General features: G+C 41.2%; 1 protein-coding gene across 3 annotated transcripts in view; it reads left to right on the top strand.

Moving 5' to 3' along the window:
• OSMR (oncostatin M receptor) overlaps positions 1-22,850 on the top strand; it is a 68,419-nt gene that overhangs the window by 1,994 nt on the left and 43,575 nt on the right. For all 3 annotated transcript variants that reach the window (XM_086361505.1, XM_086361506.1, XM_086361507.1), the window contains exon 2: positions 16,892-16,977. In XM_086361505.1, coding sequence (XP_086217631.1) covers positions 16,905-16,977 — 73 coding nt within the window. In that variant the 5' untranslated portion in view covers positions 16,892-16,904. The remainder of the gene's footprint in view (positions 1-16,891; positions 16,978-22,850) is intronic.

The raw sequence follows: 22,850 nt of genomic DNA on the forward strand, positions 1-22,850 counted from the left end.
ATGATTTAAGCTTCACCACTGAGGTGGGTAACAGTTTTCCCATTCTGATTTTATCAGTGAGAAAACTGAGGCCCAGAGAAGTTAAGCAACTTGTCTGTGGTTACACAGCTAGCAAGTGGCAGAGTCAGGATTTGGCTTTGGAGGCTGCCTGTAACCACTATCTGTGTCTCAAACTTTAGGACCCTTTGTGGAGTGCCCCCCGCCTGCCCCCCACGTATGGTGCTGCATTATTGTAGCACTCTATCCTCAGAGCACTTTGCCTCTCTCCTGAGCTGCTTTAATCTGCACTCAGAGACCCTTGAATGTGAAGGGCACCAAATAGTCATAGTGGCCAGGGGTTTCCAGACTTAGCTGTGCCTCAGAATTATTCTTGGAGTCTTTAAAAGCACTGGACTCCAGCCTGTTACCTACTCAGAATCTTCAAGGGCATGCTGAGTTTGGCACCTCCACTGATAGCTTTCAGTATTGTTAGAATGCTTCCAGTGGCAGGGAGCTCACCACCTAACATTTTATTGTTGGATAGGGCTAACTCTCAGCTGTAACTTGCCTCCTTGCGGTACCTGTTCTGCCTCCTGTTGTCTCAGCAAATGTGTCTAAACCTTCTGTATCAACGGCCACCTTGAGAGGAAACGGCCGTCTTAGGTGTCCAGTGGGGACTGGAGCCATACTGGGGAGAATACTTACTTACACACTGGGTTTTTCCTTCCACCTCTTTAACCTGAGAGACTGGGGACACCTGCAGTGGTGCTCAGAGGTGTTCCAAAGTCTCTCTTGTTTTTTGTAGCCCATTTGTCCTGAAAAAGGAACCAAATCAGGAAAACTATCATGGTTCTGAAAGAGGTGGTACTGTGATTTGACAAGAGGAAAGAGTGTTTTCCTTGTGGGAATATTGTAGGCTCGAGCAGAAGGAAAGCTGAGCAAGTGTCATCTTGCTCACTTTACAGGAATACTGAGCCCTAGCCCTGCTTTCTCTGGAGGAAGTCCTCTTTGACTGAAAAAAATATATGAAATGGGGAGATACAAGACAGATAAGAACTTGTGAGAAATTCCCCTCCCTCCAAGCAGGATTCCTCATAGTTCTGTAGCACAGATTTCTTTTATAAAAGCTGTGTCCTGTGTTCACAACCTTCTATTTGTTTTCAGAAGCTATTTACTCTAGTTTATCTGTTTTATTTTTTATGTTTTAACAATAATACAAATAATAAATGAATATATATATGACGTATAGGGGGGAAATGTAGAACTAACTTTGTCACTCCTATTCTCACTCAGAAGAGGGAAATTTCAGGTTCGTACCTATTATTCCAAGACTTTTTTTTGGTATACATTTGCAAATATATGTATACGTGGTGGTTTAGTCGCTAAGTCGTGTGCGACTCTTGAGACTCTATGGACTGTAGCCCACCAGCTCCTCTATCCATGAGGTTCTTCAGACAGGAATACTGGAGTGGGTTGCCATTTCCTTCTCCAATATTATGTTTTAATAAATGTAAATGAGGTCTTACTATCATCGTGCAGCTTACTTTTTCACCCCCAAGTCTTAGACCTCTGTCATGTCTGTACCTCTTTTATTAATGGCTACATTCTAAAGTAATAATACTTATTTTTAATTATGTTAGCTAGAGATATTTATTCATCCTTTCCCTTACTGATCGACATCAAAGTTAACTAAAATTATTCAGCATTAGCAACAGTGCTTCAGGGAAAATTGGGCATTCACTTTTGTGCTTAAGCCTGAGTGTAATATCCTAGGAGAGAGATTTGTGGATCAGTTTATCCATTTTTCGCTTTGATAGATAAAACTCTTCAAATTGCACAGCTGACCCACCCCAGGTGCTATTAATAATTTAAACTCAGCACATGAGAATTTGTTTTCCTCATCCTTCCTAACACTGGGTATTATCTATTTTTATCTAAATTTTCAAATCTGGTGAATGAGTGAAACTCAGTAAGACATTTTAATTTGCATTTTGCTGAATACTGCTGCAGAAAGCAATGGCACCCCACTCCAGTACTCTTGCCTGGAAAATCCCATGGACAGAGGAGCCTGGTAGGCTGCAGTCCATGGGGTCGCACAGAGTCGGACACGACTGAGCGACTTCCTTTTCACTTTTCACTTTCATGCATTGGAGAAGGAAATGGCAACCCACTCCAGTGTTCTTGCCTGGAGAATCCCAGGGACGGGGGAGCCTGGTGGGCTGCCATCTATGGGGTCGCACAGAGTCGGACACGACTGAAGCGACTTAGCAGCAGCAGCAGCAGCTGCAGTTTAATATCTCTAAATATTTATGGATTGCGTGTTTCTTATGTGAATTACCTGTGCATGTCCTTTGCTCACTTTTCTATAGGGTTGTTTTATCTTATGTCTGTTTACTGCAGAAGCTCTACAGGTATTCAGTTTCTTAATCTGTTGTCTCTTATAGATGATGCAAATATTTCTTCTAGTGTAAAGCTCCTTTTCCCAAATTTTTTTATTGTGGTAAAACACATAATATAAAATTTACCATTTTAACTGTTTTTAAGTACACAGGTCTGTGTTATTAAGGACATGCCTCTTGTTGTGCAAGCATTACCACCATCCATCTCCAGAACTCTTCATCTTGCAAAACTGAAATGCTATACCCATTAAATGATAACTCCCCGTTCTCTCCCTAGCCCCTCACAACCGTAATTCTGCTTTCTGTCTCTATGAATACTCCAGTTCAGTTCAGTTCAGTCGCTCAGTTGTGTCCGACTCTTTGAGACCCCATGAGTTGCAGCACGCCAGGCCTCCCTGTCCATCACCAACTCCCGGAGTTCACTCAGACTCACATCCATCGAGTCGGTGATACCATCCAGCCATCTCATCCTCTGTCGTCCCCTTCTCCTCCTGCCCCCAATCCCTCCCAGCGTCAGAGTCTTTTCCAATGAGTCAACTCTTCGCATGAGGTGGCTAAAGTACTGGAGTTTCAACTTCAGCATCATTCCTTCCAAAGAAATCCCAGGGCTGATCTCCTTCAGAATGGACTGGTTGGATCTCCTTGCAGTCCAAGTGACTCTCAAGAGTCTTCTCCAACACCACAGTTCAAAAGCATCAATTCTTCAGCGCTCAGCTTTCTTTATAGTCCAACTCTCACATCCATACATGACCACTGGAAAAACCATAGCCTTGACTAGATGGACCTTTGTTGGCAAAGGAATGTCTCTGCTTTTGAATATGCTATCTAGGTTGGTCATAACTTTCCTTCCAAGGAGTAAGCGTCTTTTAATTTCATGGCTGCAGTCACCATCTGCAGTGATTTTGGAGCCCCCCAAAATAAATTCTGACACTGTTTCCACTGTTTCCCCATCTATTTCCCATGAAGTGATGGGACCAGATGCCATGATCTTCGTTTTCTGAATGTTGAGCCTTAAGCCAACTTTTTCACTCTCCTCTTTCACTTTCATCAAGAGGCTCTTTAGTTTCTCATCACTTTTTGCCATAAGGGTGGTGTCATCTGCATATCTGAGGTTATTGATATTTCTCCCAGCAATCTCGATTCCAGCTTGTGCTTCTTCCAGCCCAGCATTTCTCATGATGTACTCTGCACATAAGTTAAATAAGCAGGGTGACAATATTCAGCCTTAACATACTCCTTTTCCTATTTGGAACCAGTCCGTTGTTCCATGTCCAGTTCTAACTGTTGCTTCCTGACCTGCATATAGGTTTCTCAAGAGGCAGGTCAGGTGGTCTGGTATTCCCATCTCTTTCAGAATTTTCTATAGTTTATCATGATCCACACAGTCAAAGGCTTTGGTGTAGTCAATAAAGGAGAAATAGATATTTTTCTCGAACTCTCTTGCTTTTTCGATGATCCAGAGGGCGTTGGCAATTTGATCTCTGGTTCCTCTGCCTTTTCTAAAACCAGCTTGAACATCTGGATGTTCACGGTTCACGTACTGCTGAAGCCTGACTTGGAGAATTTTGAGCATTACTTTACTAGCGTGTGAGATGAGTGCAATTGTGTGGTAGTTTGAGCATTCTTTGGGATTGGAATGAAAACTGACCTTTTCAAGTCCTGTGGCCACTGCTGAGTTTTCCCTATTTGCTGGCATATTGAGTGTAGCACTTTCACAGCATCATCTTTCAGGATTTGAAATAGCTCAACTGGAATTCCATCACCTCCACTGGCTTTGTTTGTAGTGATGCTTTCTAAGGCCCACTTGACTTCACATTCCAGGATGTCCGGCTCTAGGTGAGTGATGACACCATCGTGATTATCTGGGTCATGAAGATCTTTTTTGTACGGTTCTGTGTATTCTTGCCACCTCTTCTTAATATCTTCTGCTTCTGTTGGGTCCATACCATTTCTGTCCTTTATCGAGCCCATCTTTGCATGAAATGTTCCCTTGGTATCTCTAATTTTCTTGAAGAGGTCTCTAGTCTTTCCCATTCTGTTGTTTTCCTCTATTTCTTTGCATTGATCGCTGAAGAAGGCTTTCTTATCTCTTCTTGCTATTCTTTGGAACTCTGCATTCCGATGCTTATATCTTTCCATTTCTCCTCTGCTTTTTGCTTCTCTTCTTTTCACAGCTATTTGTAAGGCCTCCCCAGACAGCCGTTTTGCTTTTTTGCATTTCTTTTCCATGGGGATGGTCTTGATCCCTGACTCCTGTACAATGTCACAAACCTCATTCCATAGTTCATCAGGCACTCTATCTGTCAGATCTAGTCCCTTAAATCTATTTCTCACTTCCACTGTATAATCCTAAGGGATTTGATTTAGGTCATACCTGAATGGTCTAGTGGTTTTCCCTACTTTCTTCAATTTAAGTCTGAATTTGGCAATAAGGAGTTTATGATCTGAGCCACAGTCAGCTCCCAGTCTTGTTTTTGCTGACTGAATAGAGCTTCTCCATCTTTGGCTGCAAAGAATATAATCAATCTGATTTCTGTGTTGACCATCTGGTGATGTCCATGTGTAGAGTCTTCTCTTTTGTTGTTGGACGAGGGTGTTTGCTATGAACAGTGCATTCTCTTGGCAAAACTCTATCAGCCTTTGCCCTGCTTCATTCTGTACTCCAAGGCCAAATTTACCTGTTACTCCAGGTGTTTCTTGACTTCCTACTTTTGCATTCCAGTCCCCTATAATGAAAAGGACATCTTTTTTGGGTGTTAGTTCTAAAAGGTCTTGTAGGTGTTCATAGAACCGTTCAACTTCAGCTTCTTCAGCATTACTGGTTGGGGCATAGACTTGGATTACTGTGATATTGAATGGTTTGCCTTGGAAACGAACAGAGATCATTCTGTCGTTTTTGAGATTGCATCCAAGTACTGCATTTCGGACTCTTTTGTTGACCATGATGGCCACTCCATTTGTTCTGAGGGATTCCTGCCCGCAGTGGTAGATATAATGGTCATCTGAGTTGAATTCACCCGTTCCAGTCCGTTTCAGTCAGTCCATGAATACTCCAGGTACCTCATAGAAATGGAAGAGTCTTTGCAGCTTTGTAACTGGCTTATTTCACTTAGCGAAATGTCCTCAAGTCTCATCCCTGTTGTAGAATGTATCAGAATTCCCTTCTTTTTTAAGGCTGAATAATGTTCTATTGTTTGTATATACCACATTTTGCTTATTCATAATGCTTTTATTTTTAAATATCTTTTGCTGCACAGAAGTTTTATTTATTTGTTTTTAAATGTATTTATTTTCTTTTTGTCCATGCTGGGTCTGCGTTGCTGCCTGGGCTTTTCTCTAGCTGTGGCGAGTGGGGGCTACTCTTCTTGCGGTGTGCAGGCTCTTCACTGTGGTGGCTTCTCTTCTCGCAGAGCATGGGCTTCAGTGGTTGCAGCTCTTGGGCTCTGGAACACAGGCTCAGTAGTTGTGATACCTGGGCTTAATTGCTTCGTTGCATGTGGGCTCTTTCCAGACCAGGAATGGAACCAGTGTCCCCTGCATTAGCACTGGACTCCCATCCACTGCACCACTAGGAAAGTCCTGCAAGAAGTTTTAGATGTTTGTGTAATCGACTGCAATCTAATCACTTACGTGCTTTGTCTAGGTTAGAAAGACCTTTTTCACCTGAAAATTATTTCTAAGCTTTTATTTTTTTTCTAATACTTTTATTACTTTGGTTTTACATTTAGCTTTTCAAAATTCCAGATTTTTGTATAAGATGAAAGGTAAAATGTCACAACTTTTTTCTTAAGTTTTAAGCATTTGATCCAGTGAGGCTCTGAGTGCTCACTTCTATCTGATTCTTTCACAGTCCCTCAGACTGTAGTGTGCCAGGCTTCTCTGTCCGTGGAATTTTCCAGGCAAGAATACTGGAGTGGGTTGCCATTCCTTCTCCAGGGGATCTTCCAGACCCAGGGATTGAACCCACATTTCTTGCATCCCCTGCATTGACAAGTGGATTGTTTACTGCTATACCACCTGGCCTGGGAAGATATAGTTGATTCAATGTGGTATATTTATAATCATACTACTTTTTTCCAACTCATTTGAATTCTATTATTTACAGCAAAATAAATTCCTGTTTATATAAGGACTTGTTTGAGGATTCTATCTTATTTCATTGATCTATTTTTGTGTCTTCTTCTGCCAGTTTCACTCATATCCCTGCATCACTTCTGCTATAACTTCAGTTCAGTTCAGTTGCTCAGTCGTGTGCGACTCTGTGACCTTATGGACTGCAGCACACCAGGCTTCCCTGTCCATCACCAGCTCCTGGAGCTTGATCAAACTCATGTCCTTAGAGTCCGTAATAGCATCCAGCCATTTCATCCTCTATCGTCCCTTCTCCTCCCGCCTTCAATCTTTCCCAGCATCAGAGTCTTTTCCAATGAGTCAGTTCTTTGCATCAGGTGGCCAAAGTATTGGAGCTTCAGCTTCAGCTTCACCATCAGTCCTTCCCATGAATATTCAGGACTGATTTCTTTTAGAATTGACTGATTTGATCTCCTTGCAGTCCAAGGGACTCTCAAGAGTCTTCTCCAACACCACAGTTCAAAAGCATCAGTTCTTCGGCACTCAGCTTTCTTTATAATCCAACTCTCACATCCATACATGACTACTGGAAAAACCATAGCTTTGACTAGATGGACCTTTGTTGGGAAAGTAATGTCTCTGCTTTTTAATATGCTTTTTAATATGTCATAGCTTTTAATACAGTCATAGCTTTTCTTCCAAGGAGCAAGCGTCTTTTAATTTCGTGGCTGCAGTCATCATCTGCAGTGATTTTGGAGCCCAAGAAAAGAAAGTTTGTCACTGTTTCCATTGTTTCCCCATCTATTTGCCGTGAAGTGATGGGACCAGATGCCATGATCTTCGTTTTTTGAATGTTGAGTTTTAAGCCAACTTTTTCACTCTCCTCTTTTACTTTCATCAAGAGGCTCTTTAGTTCCTCTTCGATTTCTGCCATTATGGTGGTGTCATCTGCATATCTGAGGTTATTGATATTTCTCCTGGCAGGCTTGATCCAGCTTGTGCTTCATCCAGCCTGGAATTTCACATGATGTACTTTGCATATAAATTAAATAAGCAAGGTGACAGTATACAGGCTTGATGTACTCCTTTCCCAATTTTAAACCAGTCCATTTTTCTATGTCCAATTCTAACTGTTGCTTCTCAACCTGCATAAAGGTTTCTCAGGAGGCAGGTAAGGTGGTCTGGTATTCCCATCTCTTTAAGAATTTTCCAGAATTTGTTGTGAAGTCAAAGGCTTTAACATGGTCAATGAAGCAGAAGTAGATGTTTTTCTGGAACTCTTTTGCTTTTCCTATGATCCAACGGATGTTGGCAATATGATTTATGGTTCCTCTGCCTTTTCTAAGTCCAGCTTGTACATCTGAAAGTTCTTGGTTCATGTACTGTGGAAGCCTAACTGGAAGGATTTTGAACATGACCTTGCTAGCATGTGGAATCAGCACAATTGTATGGTAGTTTGAACATTCTTTGGGATTGCACTTCTTTGAGATTGGAATGTAAACTAACCTTTTCTAGTCCTGTGGCCCCTACTGAGTTTTCCAAATTTGCTGGCATATTGAGTACAACACTTTCACAGCATCATCTTTTGGATTTGAAATAGCTCAGCTCGAATTCTGTCATTTCCACTAGCTTTGTTCATAATAATGCTTCCTAAGACCCACTTGGCCTCATACTCGTGATGTCTGGCTCTCAATGAATGACCACACCAGCGTGGTTATCCAGGTCACTAAGACTTTTTTTGCATAGTTCTTCTGTGTATTCTATGTATTCTTGCACGTCTATGTATTCTTGCACGTCTTGCACGTCTGTGTATTCTTGCACGTCTTTTTAATCTTTTGTGCTTGTTAGGTCCGCCTACTGTTTCTGTCCTTTATTGTGCCCATCTTTGCATGAAGTGTTCCCTTGGTATCTGTAATTTTCTTGAAGAGATCTCTAGTCTTTCCCATTCTATTGTTTTCCTCTTATTTCTTTGCCTTTTTCACTTAGGAAGGCTTTATCTCCCCTTGCTATTTTCTGGAACTCTGCGTTCAGATGTGTATATCTTTCCCTTTCTCCTTTGCCTTTCACTTCTCCTTTTCTCAGCTGTTTGTTAGGCCTCCTCAGACAATCATTTTGCCTTCTTGCATTTCTTTTTCTTGGGGATGGTTTTGGTCATTGCCTCAGTGAGTAGCAAGCAGTGCTTACTTTTTCAAACTCTTACCAATGCTAGGTATTAAGTCTTTTAAGTCAGCTTTGCCAATTGGACACCACACAGACACACACACAGATATAAACAATTGCAGCTTTAATTTGCATGTATTTAATTATTAGTGACAGTGTCTAGTTTTCCTTTTTTCTTTTTGGTTATTAATATTTCTTTCTCTTTTATAAATTACATAATCATGTCATTTATCAGTTTTTCTTTGGAGTTTCTTATCTTCTTCTTATTGATTTCTAAGAGCTTTATATATATTAGGGACATAACCCTGTGACATGAATATTGAAACTATTGTTCCCAGTTTGGTTTTAGACCTATTATATGTCTAGAATATTTTCAGTGTTCGTTTGATTGTTGTAGCAGTCTTTACTTTTGCTCCTGGTTTCACGTCATGCTTGACAGATTGTACAAATATTCACCTATGTATTAGTCAAGTAACTGTTTCTTCCATTTTTGCTGAGATAATTAAATAAAACACTTTATAAGTGTAGAGTATATGATAAAGATTTTACTTACATGCATCATGAAATGTTTATCATAGTAAGTTCAGTGAACATCCATTATCTCATATAGATACAAAATAAATAGAAAAAATTTTTCCTTGTGATGAAAACTCTTAGGATTTTCCTCTTTTAACAATTCTCATGTATAACATGAAACACTGTTAAAGATCTTTATCATGCTTGTATTTACTTATCTCATACATAAATACATCCCATGTATTTATTTATCTTATAACTGGAAGTTTGTCCCTTGTGACTGCATTATCCAATTCTCCCTACCCTTACCTTCTGCCTCTGATAACCACAAATCTGATCTTTTTTTCATAATGGTTTGTTTGTGAAGTGTAATCAGCGTTCAACACTATGTTAGTTCCTGGTGTGCAACATGGTTATTCAGCATTTCAATACATTTCTAAATGATCACCATGATTAAGCCTAGTCATCTGTCACCAAAGATATTACATTGCTATTGACTATATTCACCGCACTGTCCATTTCATGTCTGTGGCTCATGTATTTTGTAACAGGAAGCTTATGCGTCTGAGTTTCCCTCATCCATTTCCCTCCTCTTCTCCCCGCTTCCCTCTGGCGACCACCTGTTTGTTTTCTGTATCTATGACTTTGTTTCTGCTTATAAATTACCTATGTTCATTTTTTAGATTCCGCATACAAGTAAAATCATATAGTATTTGTCTTTCTCTGACTTGTTTCACTTATAATAATCTGTAGCTCCATTCATGTTATTGCAAATTCCAAGATTTAATTCTTTTCTATGGCTGAGTAATATTCCATTGTGTATATGTGCCACATCTCGTTTATCCATTTATCTACTGATGAGCGTTTAGGTTGCCTCCATAGCTTGACTATTATAAATAATGCTGCAATGAACTAGGGGTACATATATCTTTTCAAATTAGTATTGTTTCCTTCAGATAAATACTCAGAAATGAATTTGCTTCTTCATAGCAAGCTTCCCTGATAGCTCAGATGGTAAAGAGTCTGCCTGCAATGCAGGGGACCCAGGTTTGATCCCTGGGTGAGGAAGATCCCCTGGAGAAGGCATGGAAACCCACTCCATTATTCTTGCCTGGAGAGTCCCATGGACAGAGGAGCCTGGTGGGCTACAGTCCATGAGGTTGCAAAAGCTTGGACAAGGCTGAGCGACTAACACTTTCACTTTCATGATAGTTCTAATTTTTAATTTTTAGACTAACTGCCAAGCTCTTTTCCATAGCGGCTGTACCAATTTACATTCCTATCAACAATTCAAGAGGATATGTATACTTATGACTGATTCACTTTATTGTTGGGCAGAAACCAATACAACATTCTAATCAAGTATCCTCCAATTAAAGCTAAAATTAAAAAAAATGCAAAAGATTTCCTTTGCTGCACATTCTCATCAGCATTTGCATTCTTACAGTTATGAGGTGATATATCCTTGTAATTTTGATTTGTATTTCGCTGATGTTTAGTGATGTTGATCATCTTTTTCTGTGACTGTTGGCCATCTGTATGTCTTCTTTGGAAAAATGTCTACTCAGGCTCTCCACCCATTTTTTAATTGTGTGGTTTTTTTTTTTTCATGTTGAATTGTATGGGTTCTCTGTTTATTCTAGTAAATTTAATGGTCTTGCATTTTTATCTTTGTTCATCTGGATTTTATTTTGTTGAAGGAAATGAAGCTATACCAATAATGATCAAACTAACATTAATTGGGCTTACTATGTGTATGATCTCATAATCTCATTTGATCTTCATGGCAATCCTATGAGGTAGGTTATTTAATCTTATTTCACAGAAAATAAAATGAACGCCCAGGTGGTTTAAGTAACTTGCCCATCGTCATACAGTTAGTAAGTGCCAAAAGGGGGATTGACTCTAAGTAGTCTTATGTCAGAGTACCTGTATGTAACTATTACAGCTTCCTTTTCCCATCCATGTTTGGGTTAGTACCATTTGGGGGAGTAATTTATTTTTTCAAATGAAGTATCACCTTTGGCATTTACCAAATGCTTGCATGTTCTTTGGGTCCAGGTTTTGCAGTTCTTTGACTTCACATACAACAGAGACTCACCTTTACTCCTAGCTGGAATCACAACTAAATGTTGCTTTAAAAAAGCAAACGAGCAGTGTGTGAGTCAGTTGAGCCTCATAACTGAGGACTGATCTTACACAACTGGTAGAAACACTTACCTGGGTAGGTTTAGAGAGCAAGAGAAAAGTGCTTGAACCCTGGGCATACCTCTGGAGGAGGAAGGGATGGTGAAATTGGAGTGAAATTACCCTGTGGGTTACCAGCCCTACGCTGTAACAGTGGAGGCCCTTTCAAAGGCAGAGTGTTACTTGCTCAGTCGTGTCCGACTCTTTACAACCCCACGGACTTTAGTCCTCCAGGCTCCTCTATTCATGGGATTCTCCAGGCAAGAAAACTGGAGTGGGTTGCCATTCCCTTCTCCAGGGGATCTTCCCGACCCAGGGATCAAACCTAGGTCTCCTGCACTACAGGCAGATTCTATACCTTCTGAGCCACAAGGGAAGTCCATTCAAAGGCAGGGCTCTTTAAAAAACTATAAGAAGAATGAGACCTGGAAAATGTGGGGATTCTCTAAGAAGTGAGCAACTGTTTGTACTGCCACGTAGAACTCTTCCATAAGATACACACACTGGGCACATATCCTGTTTCAACAGCTTCTTTCTTTAAAATAGTATTTGCATATAACATCATCAGGGCACCGAGCCAGTTTTGAAGAGGTTGGCAACACACCCATGTTCTTGGGAAGCAAGTGACTGATTAAACTGCTTCTCATGGGGATTATTTGCAGTGGGGAAACTTCCCAGGAATAAATATTTCAGTAATGACTGAACAAGAAGCGCTGACGAAGAGGGACAGATTTTTCAAAATCCGTGCTTTTACTACACATGTATTTATACTGAGGGATGTTCAAAGGCCAACTTCTTTTTGCAAAGAGACAAGATTTGAATGAGAAGTTCTACAAAAAAGTGGGTGATTTTTCTTTTCTTTCCTCCCATTTTCCCCCCAGAGAAAGAATGTCAGTGAAAGACATGTATGAATTAGGCAACATTTGACAACAGAAAATGTAGACAGGCCTGAAAAGGAATCTATTTTAATTAAAATTTAATGCAAAGAAGAAAGAATGCAAGAAAATTGGTACAAGTTTTTACTCATTAAATGGATATTGACTGGGTAGCAACTATATTCTGGAACTGTGATAGACAGTGGGGAATAAGATCCAAGCCTGTCCTCAGGCACTCATAGTCTGGGTGGGAATAATGGAGATCTGAAAAATAGAAATAAAAGATTTGGTCTATATCCATTAATCCTATGGTCCTAATGATTTGGTACAAATTATATACTACAAACTTATCTACATAAAATAGATAAGCAACAAGGAACTACTGTGTGGCACAGAAAACTATATTCAGTATCTTATAATAACCTATAATGGAAAATAATCTGACTATATATGTGTGTGTGTGTAGCCAAATTGCCTGCTATATACCTGAAACTAACACAATATTGTAAATCAACTATACTTCAATTTTAAAACACTAGGATTATTTTTTTAAAGAGAAATAACATATTGCCGATGGGGAGGGTAATGGACAGTTAGGGAGCTGGGGATGGACATGTATACACTGCTACATTTAAAATGGATAACCAACAAGGACCTACCGTAATAGCACAGGAAACTGCTCAACGTTAGGTGGCAGCCTGGATAGGAGGGGAGTTTAAGGGAGAATGGATACACGTACGTGTATGGCTGAGTCCCTTCCCTGTTCACCTGAAACTGTCAAAACAGTGTTGATTGCCTATACCCCAATACAAAATTAAAAAGGTTTTAAAAAGAGAGAGAGAACAATTTGAGTAAGGACAAAGGCATGCAGTTGAGGCAGAAAAGTATTTTTCCTGTGTGAATTCTGCCACCTGGTACTTCCCAGACTTCCTTTTCTCATTGCAAATTAGATGCAGCGTTGCTTCTCCCTCACAGTTGTAGAGAGAGAAAGCCTGTTGAATGAATGGGAGGACTGGGGAATTAAGCAGAGCTTTGGAGGAAAAACCAAGCCCTGAGAGCCGGTGGGGGGAACGTGCCAAGCGGCCAGCTGATGCCGGACACACCAGCCCTCATCCTTGAAGTGATGTAGGAGAGCCTAGCCTGGTCCCAGGTTTTTGTTTTGATCTGGTCAGGGGGCACGGTACACAGTGTGAAGTGCCCCAGAACTACATGCTCGGACCTCTTTCTCTGTTCTGTCTGTTCTCCTCTTGGAGATCATCCAGTCCTGTGGCTTTATACGTGTGCACTGAAAACCCCTGGGTTTGTCCCCCGAGCCAGGACTCCTTCCATGGACTCCACAGTGTGTAGCTAGCTGGCTACTTGACGTCTCATTTGAATATCAAGTAAGCATCTGAAGTTAAGATGTCACACATGCAGTCCCTGATACAGCCCACTGAATCATTCTTCTGCTTCTCTGTTAGTGGTGATTCCATTTTCCAGGCACGCAGTCCAGAATTCTGAGAGCCACCCGTGATGTCTCAGTTTGTCACCACCCCACACGTTCTGCCAGCTCTGTCTGTAAAATCTCTCCCGAATTTCATCACCCTTCCCAGCATCACTGCCGTCCCTGCACCCCCGGGGTCTAAGCCAACATCTGTCTCCCATGGACCACGGCCTGAGCTTGCTCCTGCCACTCTTGCCCTGTTCAGTCTCTTCTCATTCAGGGTCCTTCCTGTGCAAGACCACGTTACTCCTTTGTTTAAAACTCACCAGCAGCTCCCATCTCACTCCAAGTAGAAGCCAAAGTTTCTTAAGTGTTTTCCCTGCCTGCTCTCCCTTTCTGTGTGCTGTCTGATTTCTCCTGTCACTCACCTCCTTGCCCCCTCCAAGCCCCGGCTCTGTGTTGTGTCTTGACTATGCCCAGCGCTCAGCACCTCAGGACGTTTGCACAGCTCACCCCCTCACCTCCGGGTCACACAGGGAAGAGCTGATGCACTCAGAATTGGATCACCCGAGGAAGACTGACGTAGGAAGGGTGGAGGGGAACCGCGTGGGCTGTGTGTCCAGTCACCTGGGGCCTTGGATAAGAATTCCTGGTATCTGTGTTTTTCCCACAGTGTCAGGCTCTGTGCCTGCAGGAAACCTGTTCACAGGGCATTTCCCAGAGGGGGCTCCACAGCAGGGAGGAGCTCCACAGCAGGGAGGAGCTCCACAGGGCTCCCTGGAAGGTTCTCCCTCATGACTCTTGCTCTGCAGGTTTCAATAAACGTTATTGATTTTACTGGAAGATTTTCAGACAACAGCTAGGACTCCTAGTCCTTCTGCAAAATGTTCTGAGTGATCTGGAGCCTGCAGTATCTGGATGGTGGCTGCCTAGTCACAGCACTGGACAAAACCACTATGCTCTGTGCAGGCGGTGACCACTGGGTCACAGCTGCCCCCTGTCCAGTGGGTTGTAAAACCATGCCTGTGAGAACTGATGAAAAGAAAACCAGGACATTCGATGGCAGCTGGAGCTGAGGTCCCCAGTTTCACAACCAGCCATGTGAGATGGTGGGAAAGGGCAGGGCTTCAGACAGGACTGTCCTGGTGATTCTACCCAGACCATAGACATAGGTCCTTTGTAAATTACCATATCTTCAATTCTGTTATATGAGAACTTGTGTTCTTTAGTTTCTGGTTACCCTTAACTGGTAGGTGGCCTCTAACTCCTAGTTTTAAGTTTCTTTGCCCCATGACTTGTTTAATTTTTGTGACTTGGTAAATATTTGATTTACTGAGACTCCACCTTTTAAGAAACATCTTAAATAGCCCTTTCATGTGGGGGACACAGGCAGCATGCATCCTGCCCCTGGAATTACCTGCTTTTGAATTGAGGGGATGAGCAAGGAAATAGCAACCCACTCCAGTATTCTTGCCTAGAGAATCCCGTGGACAGAAGAGCCTGGTGAGCTTCAGTTCATAAGGTTGCAAAAAGTCAGACACAACTGAAGCGACTTAGCATGCACACTCTTCTCACTATGGTGAGTCTTGTGTTCTTGTGTGATGTACATGTTAGGAGGATGGGACCCTGTGCCATAGACCAGGATTGGATGGATATTTAAATGCACAGTGAGTGTCAAAACCCCACTGTGGCATTTTCCTTGCCTTCACTTTGGTTTTCAGCAGAAACTCTTTTCTCTTGAGTCAGTCTTCCTCCCAGCTTTGATATTCAGTTGTAGTAGGAACCCATCTGAAGTTGTCTGTAGACATTTCAGCAGGGTGTGAATGGATTTCAGCAGGGTGTGAATGACCTGTTGTCAACAGTTGAAGTAGCAGAAAGCGGTGCTTAAAGGATCAGGAAGAAAAGCTGTCGTTTGCAGACTTTTGCGCCTGTGTAAGCAGATCTGCCCACTCGAGAGTAATTGACTGGTTTGGTTTACCCTCTTCCTGTCTTCACTATTGTTCCCATTTCGTGTAAAATGCTGTTTGAAGAAAACAAATGGATAGTGTGGGCAGTGAAAATGGATGATCTGGCTCACAGAACATCTAGCTTTTGATGACCCTAAGCAGACTAGATGGAGGTAAAAGTTGACTTTGAATTTTTCTTTGTTTCTCTCTGCGATGAGTCAGAGTTTGCAGTAGAAAAGTGAAATTCAGTACTTCCCCTGACTAACGTGTTTATTATTAAGTGAAGAACATATTAGCCTTCTTGAGACCATCCAGCTTATTTGTTGTGCCCTCACATTGTACAACGGTCAGAGACCTGATGAATCAGCAGAGCTGTTTTGGCCTGTAGTTCATAACCCTCTTGGAAGACAAGAGTGCCAGAAGGTCTCTTGAACAAGAACAATGCCGCTCTGCCTGTCCCCTTCAGAGACGTGTGTGCATTTCTCAGCTGACATTTTAAGGAGAGAGACAGGGAAGAGGGGAGGTGACTCCCCTGCAAGGCATCAGTTTGAATGGAGCTCTTCTGAGAGTGTGGCTGGGTTTTTCTGCCCTATCTTTCTTCACCAAACTTTGCCTGGTGTGAAGAGATTGGTGACTCCATTACCTGTTGCCACACAGCCTCAGCGTCCCATCTGGGAAAGCTGCCCTCTGCTTTCTGACCTCGGCTGGCCGGGCTGGAGCAGCGCAGGTGACTCACCTCTGTCTCCTGTGTTACTCATCCTCCTTTTGGAGCCAATAGAATAGCCCAGAAATGTCCTTTTCGTGCCAGAGGCGGAAACACAAAAGAGGAAATACAGAAAGTCTTTTGAGGCCCAGGCTCCAAGGGGACACATTATCACTTCTGCCTCATTTATGAGCCAGAGCAAGTCAGATGCAGCAGGAAAATCAGCTCATCGTGGGGTGGGGCTGGAAGAGGACTCCAAATTCACAGTGACAAGGGGTGTGGATATAAGGAGGAGAGGAGAGCGGGAGCCGTTCTAAAGTTTACCTATTTGTTTTTATTTGTGTGTCTGCATCGGGTCTTCGTCGCAACATGAGTGATCTTTGGTTGCAGAGCAAGGGCTTCCCTAATTGTGGTGCATGGGCTTAGCTGCCCCACCTCATGTGGGATCTTAGTTCCCCAGACTAAGATTCTAACCCTCATCCCCTACATTGGAAGGTGGATTCTTAACCACGGGACCACCAGGAAAGTCCCAGAATGGAAGCCTTTAATGTCATTATCTTCCACAATAGGTTCAAAGAAACCTGCTCACATCTAAAATTAAATTTCTCTTCTTTGCATTTTATCTTTTTCAGGAGGCGAGACCCTATGGCTCTCTTTGCAGTCTTGCAGACAACATTCCTCTTGGCATTGCTGCCCTTGAGAACTTACCAAAGTGAAGGTAAGAAGTGGAAAGAACAATAAAGGAAAAAAAATCACATAGAAAAAAAAACCAAGGTAATTGGTGCTTTGGAGAAAAATGAACAGGTCATTTTTCTTTGGGAATTACCGGGAATTGGTGAGGAGCAGTGAGTAATTTAGTCTCCACCTTCCTGATCTTAATGGCTCATTTTAGTAAGCTACTCCTTAACCCTGATTTCCTGGCCAATGGAAACTTGTCACTAGACTTAATCCCTCAGCATTTCATGATCAATATATGATCTGTTGCCATTGGCAGAGGAGTTCCTTCTGTACTTGGTGTGTAGAAATGCGATATGTGCTCAGAGTTAGAACAAGTTGGAATGTCCTCCATTCATTGAGAGGCCATTGCTTCCACAGTAATATGCTAAGTGCTGAAATGCTGTTTATGGCTAAAGAAATAGTATTTGTCTCTTAGCTACTTACCCAGTGAAGGTGTGTGTATGTATGCTCAGTCACTTCAGTCGTGTCCAACTCTATGTGACCCTAAGGACTATAGCCCACCATTCTCTGCTCTGGAGAATAGGATTTGTTGTATAGTATACTTATTAAAGTATAGTTAATATAAAGTATACATACTATAGTATATGTCATATAAATATATACGTATTATATATAACATGTGTATATGCTAGGAAATTATACTATATATACTTATTAAAGTACATATACTTTAATAAGTTTACTTTCACATATATATTTAAAATAATACAATATATGATGAGAGTTTTTACCTTTAATGTTAGTTTTTCTAGAAATAACATCATATTTTATGGCTGCAAGCTCTCCCATCTTACGAATGGGCCACAGTTTGTTTCCTTGAGCGTGTTGGAATCAGATGGAGAAACTGGTGGGGAAAGTTGGGAGCCCGTGACTAAGTCTATGGCTATCTGGTTCTAAGCCCGCTCTTTTTGGCCACACGCCAATACTGTGTTGTCGAGAGCTGGGCCAAGAGCCCAGGGTCCTGGTTGGATTCTGTGACCTTGGGAAAGTCGCTCCCCTTTTTTTAGCTTCAGTTTCCTCCTCTGAAAAACACTGGGACTGGACTGAATCACCTCTGAGGTCTCTCTGTCTCTCTGACTTTACCTTGGCATTTCCCACCATTTCCCAAGGATGTCCTAGATTGCTTTCCATTTCAGAAATAGCAGTCAGCTATTTCTGACTGCTGTCTACTGAGTACCTGAGTCAAGCTCCTCTTTGTCTAAAGCATCACAGGGCAGCCTTCTAGAGCTTCCCAAAGCACTGGTGATATAGGGTAGGTGACTCACTAATTCAGTAATCAGTCACAGAGTGTCTGCACTGTGACAGGGGTGTTACAGTCTTGATTTCAGCAAGATGAGTAAGACTTAAAGCCACCTCTGTTCAGCTCACGGTCTGCGGGGAGCCAAACACCAAACGGGCTATGAGCGCATGCTGTGATCAGGGTTCAAATATGGGGTGGGAAAAGCTGCAACGGGAAGAGGAGACCGCCAGGAGGAATGAGTTATTAGTGAGGGGCAGCTGCTCAGGCAGGCACTGGAGATCGTGCCGGGGCTGTGCTGGATCTCTATCACTTGAGATCTGCTGTGGGTAAGATGTTGTGCCAAGTTCTGGGGACTAGAGTTCATTCCAAGCTGCAGGACTCTGCCCTCCAGGAAATGTGAATCTAGAGTGAGACTGACAGCAACAGATGACCATACCGTACAAGCAAGGTGAAATGAGGGCTAGGAAAGTGGGCTGATTTTGTATGCACTCTGCTTCTCTACACAGTTATTAAAAATAATCCAACCGCCCCCCCCATTCCATAAGGGTTCTGCCTTTTCATTTTCCTAAATCTCCCTTTATTTCACTTCCTAAATCTCCCTTTGGTTTACAGGTTTAGGGAGAGGATGAATAGCAGCTGTTGCTTTCTGCTGTCTTTAACTAAAAAATTGAGACATTTTATTCACAAAGGAATAAAACCTCTAATCAAATAATGATAGAGGATGACTTTGTTGGGCTTTGAATGTTCAGGAATCCCAACTTATTTCATTTACCTTTGAATGAATGGGGCATGATAACTAATTCCCTAAGCTCAAACTTGTTAAGAATCAGAATGCCAATTTATTAAGTTTAAGTGGGGAGTAAAACATAGAAATATAACCGGGACTCAGCCTTTTGGTGCAAATCAACTCAGAAGACTAAATTATGCATTCTGAAGTGTCATCTTAGTGATATGAACTGGATATCTAAAGGAATATTTCTTTTAAAATCTAGCATATTATATGGTTCTGAAAGTTATACCATGTTTTTTGGAGAACATTTGCAAAGTACAGAAAAGCATAAAACAAGAAAATTAAAACCAACATGACGTTGTAAGGTGTTTATCCTCCAATTAAAAATTAAAATCACTCAACCTCACCATCCAGAAATATTGACTGTTAACATTTTAGTTTTACTTTTCTTTATAGCTTTTTAAAAATAACGGAAGTGCTTTAAAAAATATGGGGTTATAGTTCAATGTGATTTTTTTAAATGTATGAAAAAGGTCAAGAAAAACTAAACGATTTAAACTTGGCAGTGGAGTGAGAGTGGAAATGGTAAGGAATTCAATACCTGTATTGGTTGAAAATTTTTGTCATGATCATGTATATTTTAAAAATAATATTTATTGATGTGAAATTTACATAACATAAATTACCAATTTATGATTAAAGTGAACAAATCAGTGGCCTTTAATACGTTCAAAATTTTTTGCATCTACCATTTCTATATACTTCCAAAATTTTTTTGTTGTCTCCAAATAAAACACTGTAATCATTAATCAATTATCCCCATTCCTCCCTCCCTCCCTTGGCCCCTGGCAACTTTCAGTCTCCTTTATCTCTCTGTGGATTTAACTGTTCCGGATATTTCATGTGGATTGAACCATACTATACGAGACTTTTGTATCTGGCTTCTTTTGCTTAGTGTAATGTTTTCAAGGTTCACCTGATTTGTAGCATGTATCAGTACTTCATTTTTCTTCACTTCAGTAGCTCAGTTGTGTCTGACCCTTTGCGACCCCATGGACTGCAGCATGCCAGGCTTCCTTGTCCATCACCAACTCCTGGAGCTTGCTCAAACTCACGTCCATCGAGTCGGTGATGCCAACCATCTCATCCTCTGTCGCCCCCTTCTCCTCCTGCCTTCAGTCTTTCCCAGCATCAGGGTCTTTTCTAATGAGTCCGTTCTTCGCATCAGGTGACCAAAGTATTGGAGCTTCACCTTCAACATCAGTCCTTCCAATGAATATTCAGGACTGGTTTCTTTTAAGACTGATTGGTTTGACCTCCTAGCAGTCCAAGAGACTCTCAAGAGTCTTTTCCAACACCACAGTTCAAAAGCATCAATTCTTTGGTGCTCACATTTCTTTATGGTCCAACTCTCACATCCATATATGACCACTGGAAAAACTATAACTTTGACTATACAGACCTTTGTCAGCAAAGTAATGTTTCTGCTTTTTAATATGCTGCCTAGGTTTGTCATAGCTTTTCTTCCAAGGAGCAAGTGTCTTTTAATTTCGTGGCTGCAGTCATCATCTGCAGTGATTTTGGAGCCCCCCAAAATAATCTCTCACTCTTTCCATTGTTTCCCCATCTATTTGTCATGAAGTAATGCGACAGGATGTCATGATCTTAGTTTTCTGAATGTTGAGTTTTAAGCCAACTTTTTTACTCTCTCACTTTCATCAAGAGGTTCTTTAATTCTTCTTGGCTTTCTGCTATAAGGGTGGTATCATTTGCATATCTGAGGTTATTGATATTTCTCCCAGCAATCTTGATTCCAGATTGTGCTTCTTCCAGCCCAGAGTTTCTCAGGATGTACTCTGCATATAAGTTAAATAAGCAGGGTGACAATATACAGCCTTGACTTCTTTCCCAATTTGGAAACAGTCTGTTGTTCCATGTCCAGTTCTAACTGTTGCTTCTTGACCTGAATACAGATTTCTCAGGAGGTAGGTCAGGTGGTCTGCTATTCCCATCTCTTTCAGAATTTTTCACAGTTTGTTGTGATCCACACAGTCAAAGGCTTTCGCATAGTCAATAAAGCAGAAATAGATATTTTTCTGGAACTCTCTTGCTTTTTCAGTGATCCAACTGATGTTAGCAATTTGCTCTCTGGTTCCTCTGCCTTTTCTAAAACCAGCTTGAACATGAAAACAGTTCATGTACTGTTGAAGCCTGGCTTGGAGAATTTTGAGCATTACTTTACTAGCGTGTGAGATGAGTGCAATTGTGCGGTAGTTTGAGCATTCTTTCACATTGCCTTTCTTTAGGATTAGAATGAAAACTGACCTTTTCCAGTCCTGTGGCCACTGCTGAGTTTTCCAAATTTGCTGACATATTGAGTGCAGCACTTTCACAGCATCATCTTTTAGGATTTGAAATAGCTCATCTGGAATTCCATCACCTCCACTAGCTTTGTTCATAGTGATGCTTCGTAAGGCCCACTTGACTTCTCATTACAGGATGTCTGACTCTAGGTGAGTGATCACACCATCGTGGTTATCTGGATCATGAAAATCTTTTTTGTATAGTTCTTCGGTGTATTTTTGCTACCTCTTCTTAATATCTTCTGCTTCTGTTAGGTCCATACCATTTCTGTTCTTTATGTGCCCATCTTTGCATGAAAATTTCCCTTGGTATCTCTAATTTTCTTGAAGAGATCTCTAGTCTTCCCCATTCTGTTGTTTTCCTCCATTTCTTTGCACTGATCGCTGAGGAAAGGTTTCTTATCTCTCTTTGCTATTCTTTGGAGCTCTGCATTCAGATGGGTATATCTTTCTTTTTCTTCTTTGCCTTTAGCTTCTCTTCTTTTCTCAACTATTTGTAAGTCCTCCTCAGACAACCATTTTGCCTTTGCATTTCTTTTTCCTGGGGATGGTCTTGATCACTGCCTCCTGTACAATGTCAGAAATCTCCATCCATAGTTCTTCAGGCACTCCATCAGATCTAGCCCCTTGAATCTATTTGTCACTTCCACTGTATAATCATAAGGGATTTGATTTAGGTTGTACCTAAATGGTCTAGTGGTTTTCCCTACTTTCTTCAATTTAAGTCTGAATTTTGCAATAAGGACTTCATGATCTGAGCCACGGTCATCTTCCGGTCTCTTTTTGCTGACTGTATAGGGCTTCTCCGTCTTTGGCTGAAAAGAATACAGTCAATCTGATTTTGGTATGGACCATCTGGTGACGTCCATGTGTAGAGTCTTCTCTTGTATTTCAGGTTATGAATACACACAATATGTTTGTCCATTCATCTGCTGATGGCCATTTGGGTTCTTGTCACCTTTTTGCTGTTGTGAATAGTGCTGCTACAAACATTTGTTACAAATATTTAAGTCTTGCAGCTCTTTAGGATATATACATAGGAATGAAATTATTGAGTCATATGGTGATTTTAACTTTGTGAGGAACTTTCAAAATGTTTTCTTCAGTTCCAAAGTCTTTTTACACTCCTGCCTTGATATACAAAGGTTTTAATTTCTCCACATGCTCACCAATGCTTATTTCCATTTTTTAAATTATAACCCTCCTTGTGAGTATAAAATAGTATCTCATTATGGTTTTGATCTTCATTTCTGTAGTGATTAATGATGTTGAATGTCTTTTCATGTGCTTATTGGCCATTTGTACATCTTTGGAGAAATGCCTATTCAAGTCATTTGTCTGTTTTCAAAATAGAGTTGTTTGCCTTTTAGGTGTTGAGTTGTCAGAGTTCTTTATAAATTTTGGATACTAGATGAGTGATTTGCAAAATATATTCTCCATTTTTAGTTTTTCTTTCCTCCCTTTTGACAATGTCCTTAGATGCACAGAAGTTTTTAATTTTGATAAAGTTCCATTTGTCT

The sequence above is a fragment of the Bos grunniens genome, chromosome 20 (assembly GCF_055505025.1).
Source record: "Bos grunniens cultivar Pamir isolate PY7600 chromosome 20, Bosgru_T2T1.0, whole genome shotgun sequence".
NCBI lineage: Eukaryota > Metazoa > Chordata > Mammalia > Artiodactyla > Bovidae > Bos > Bos grunniens.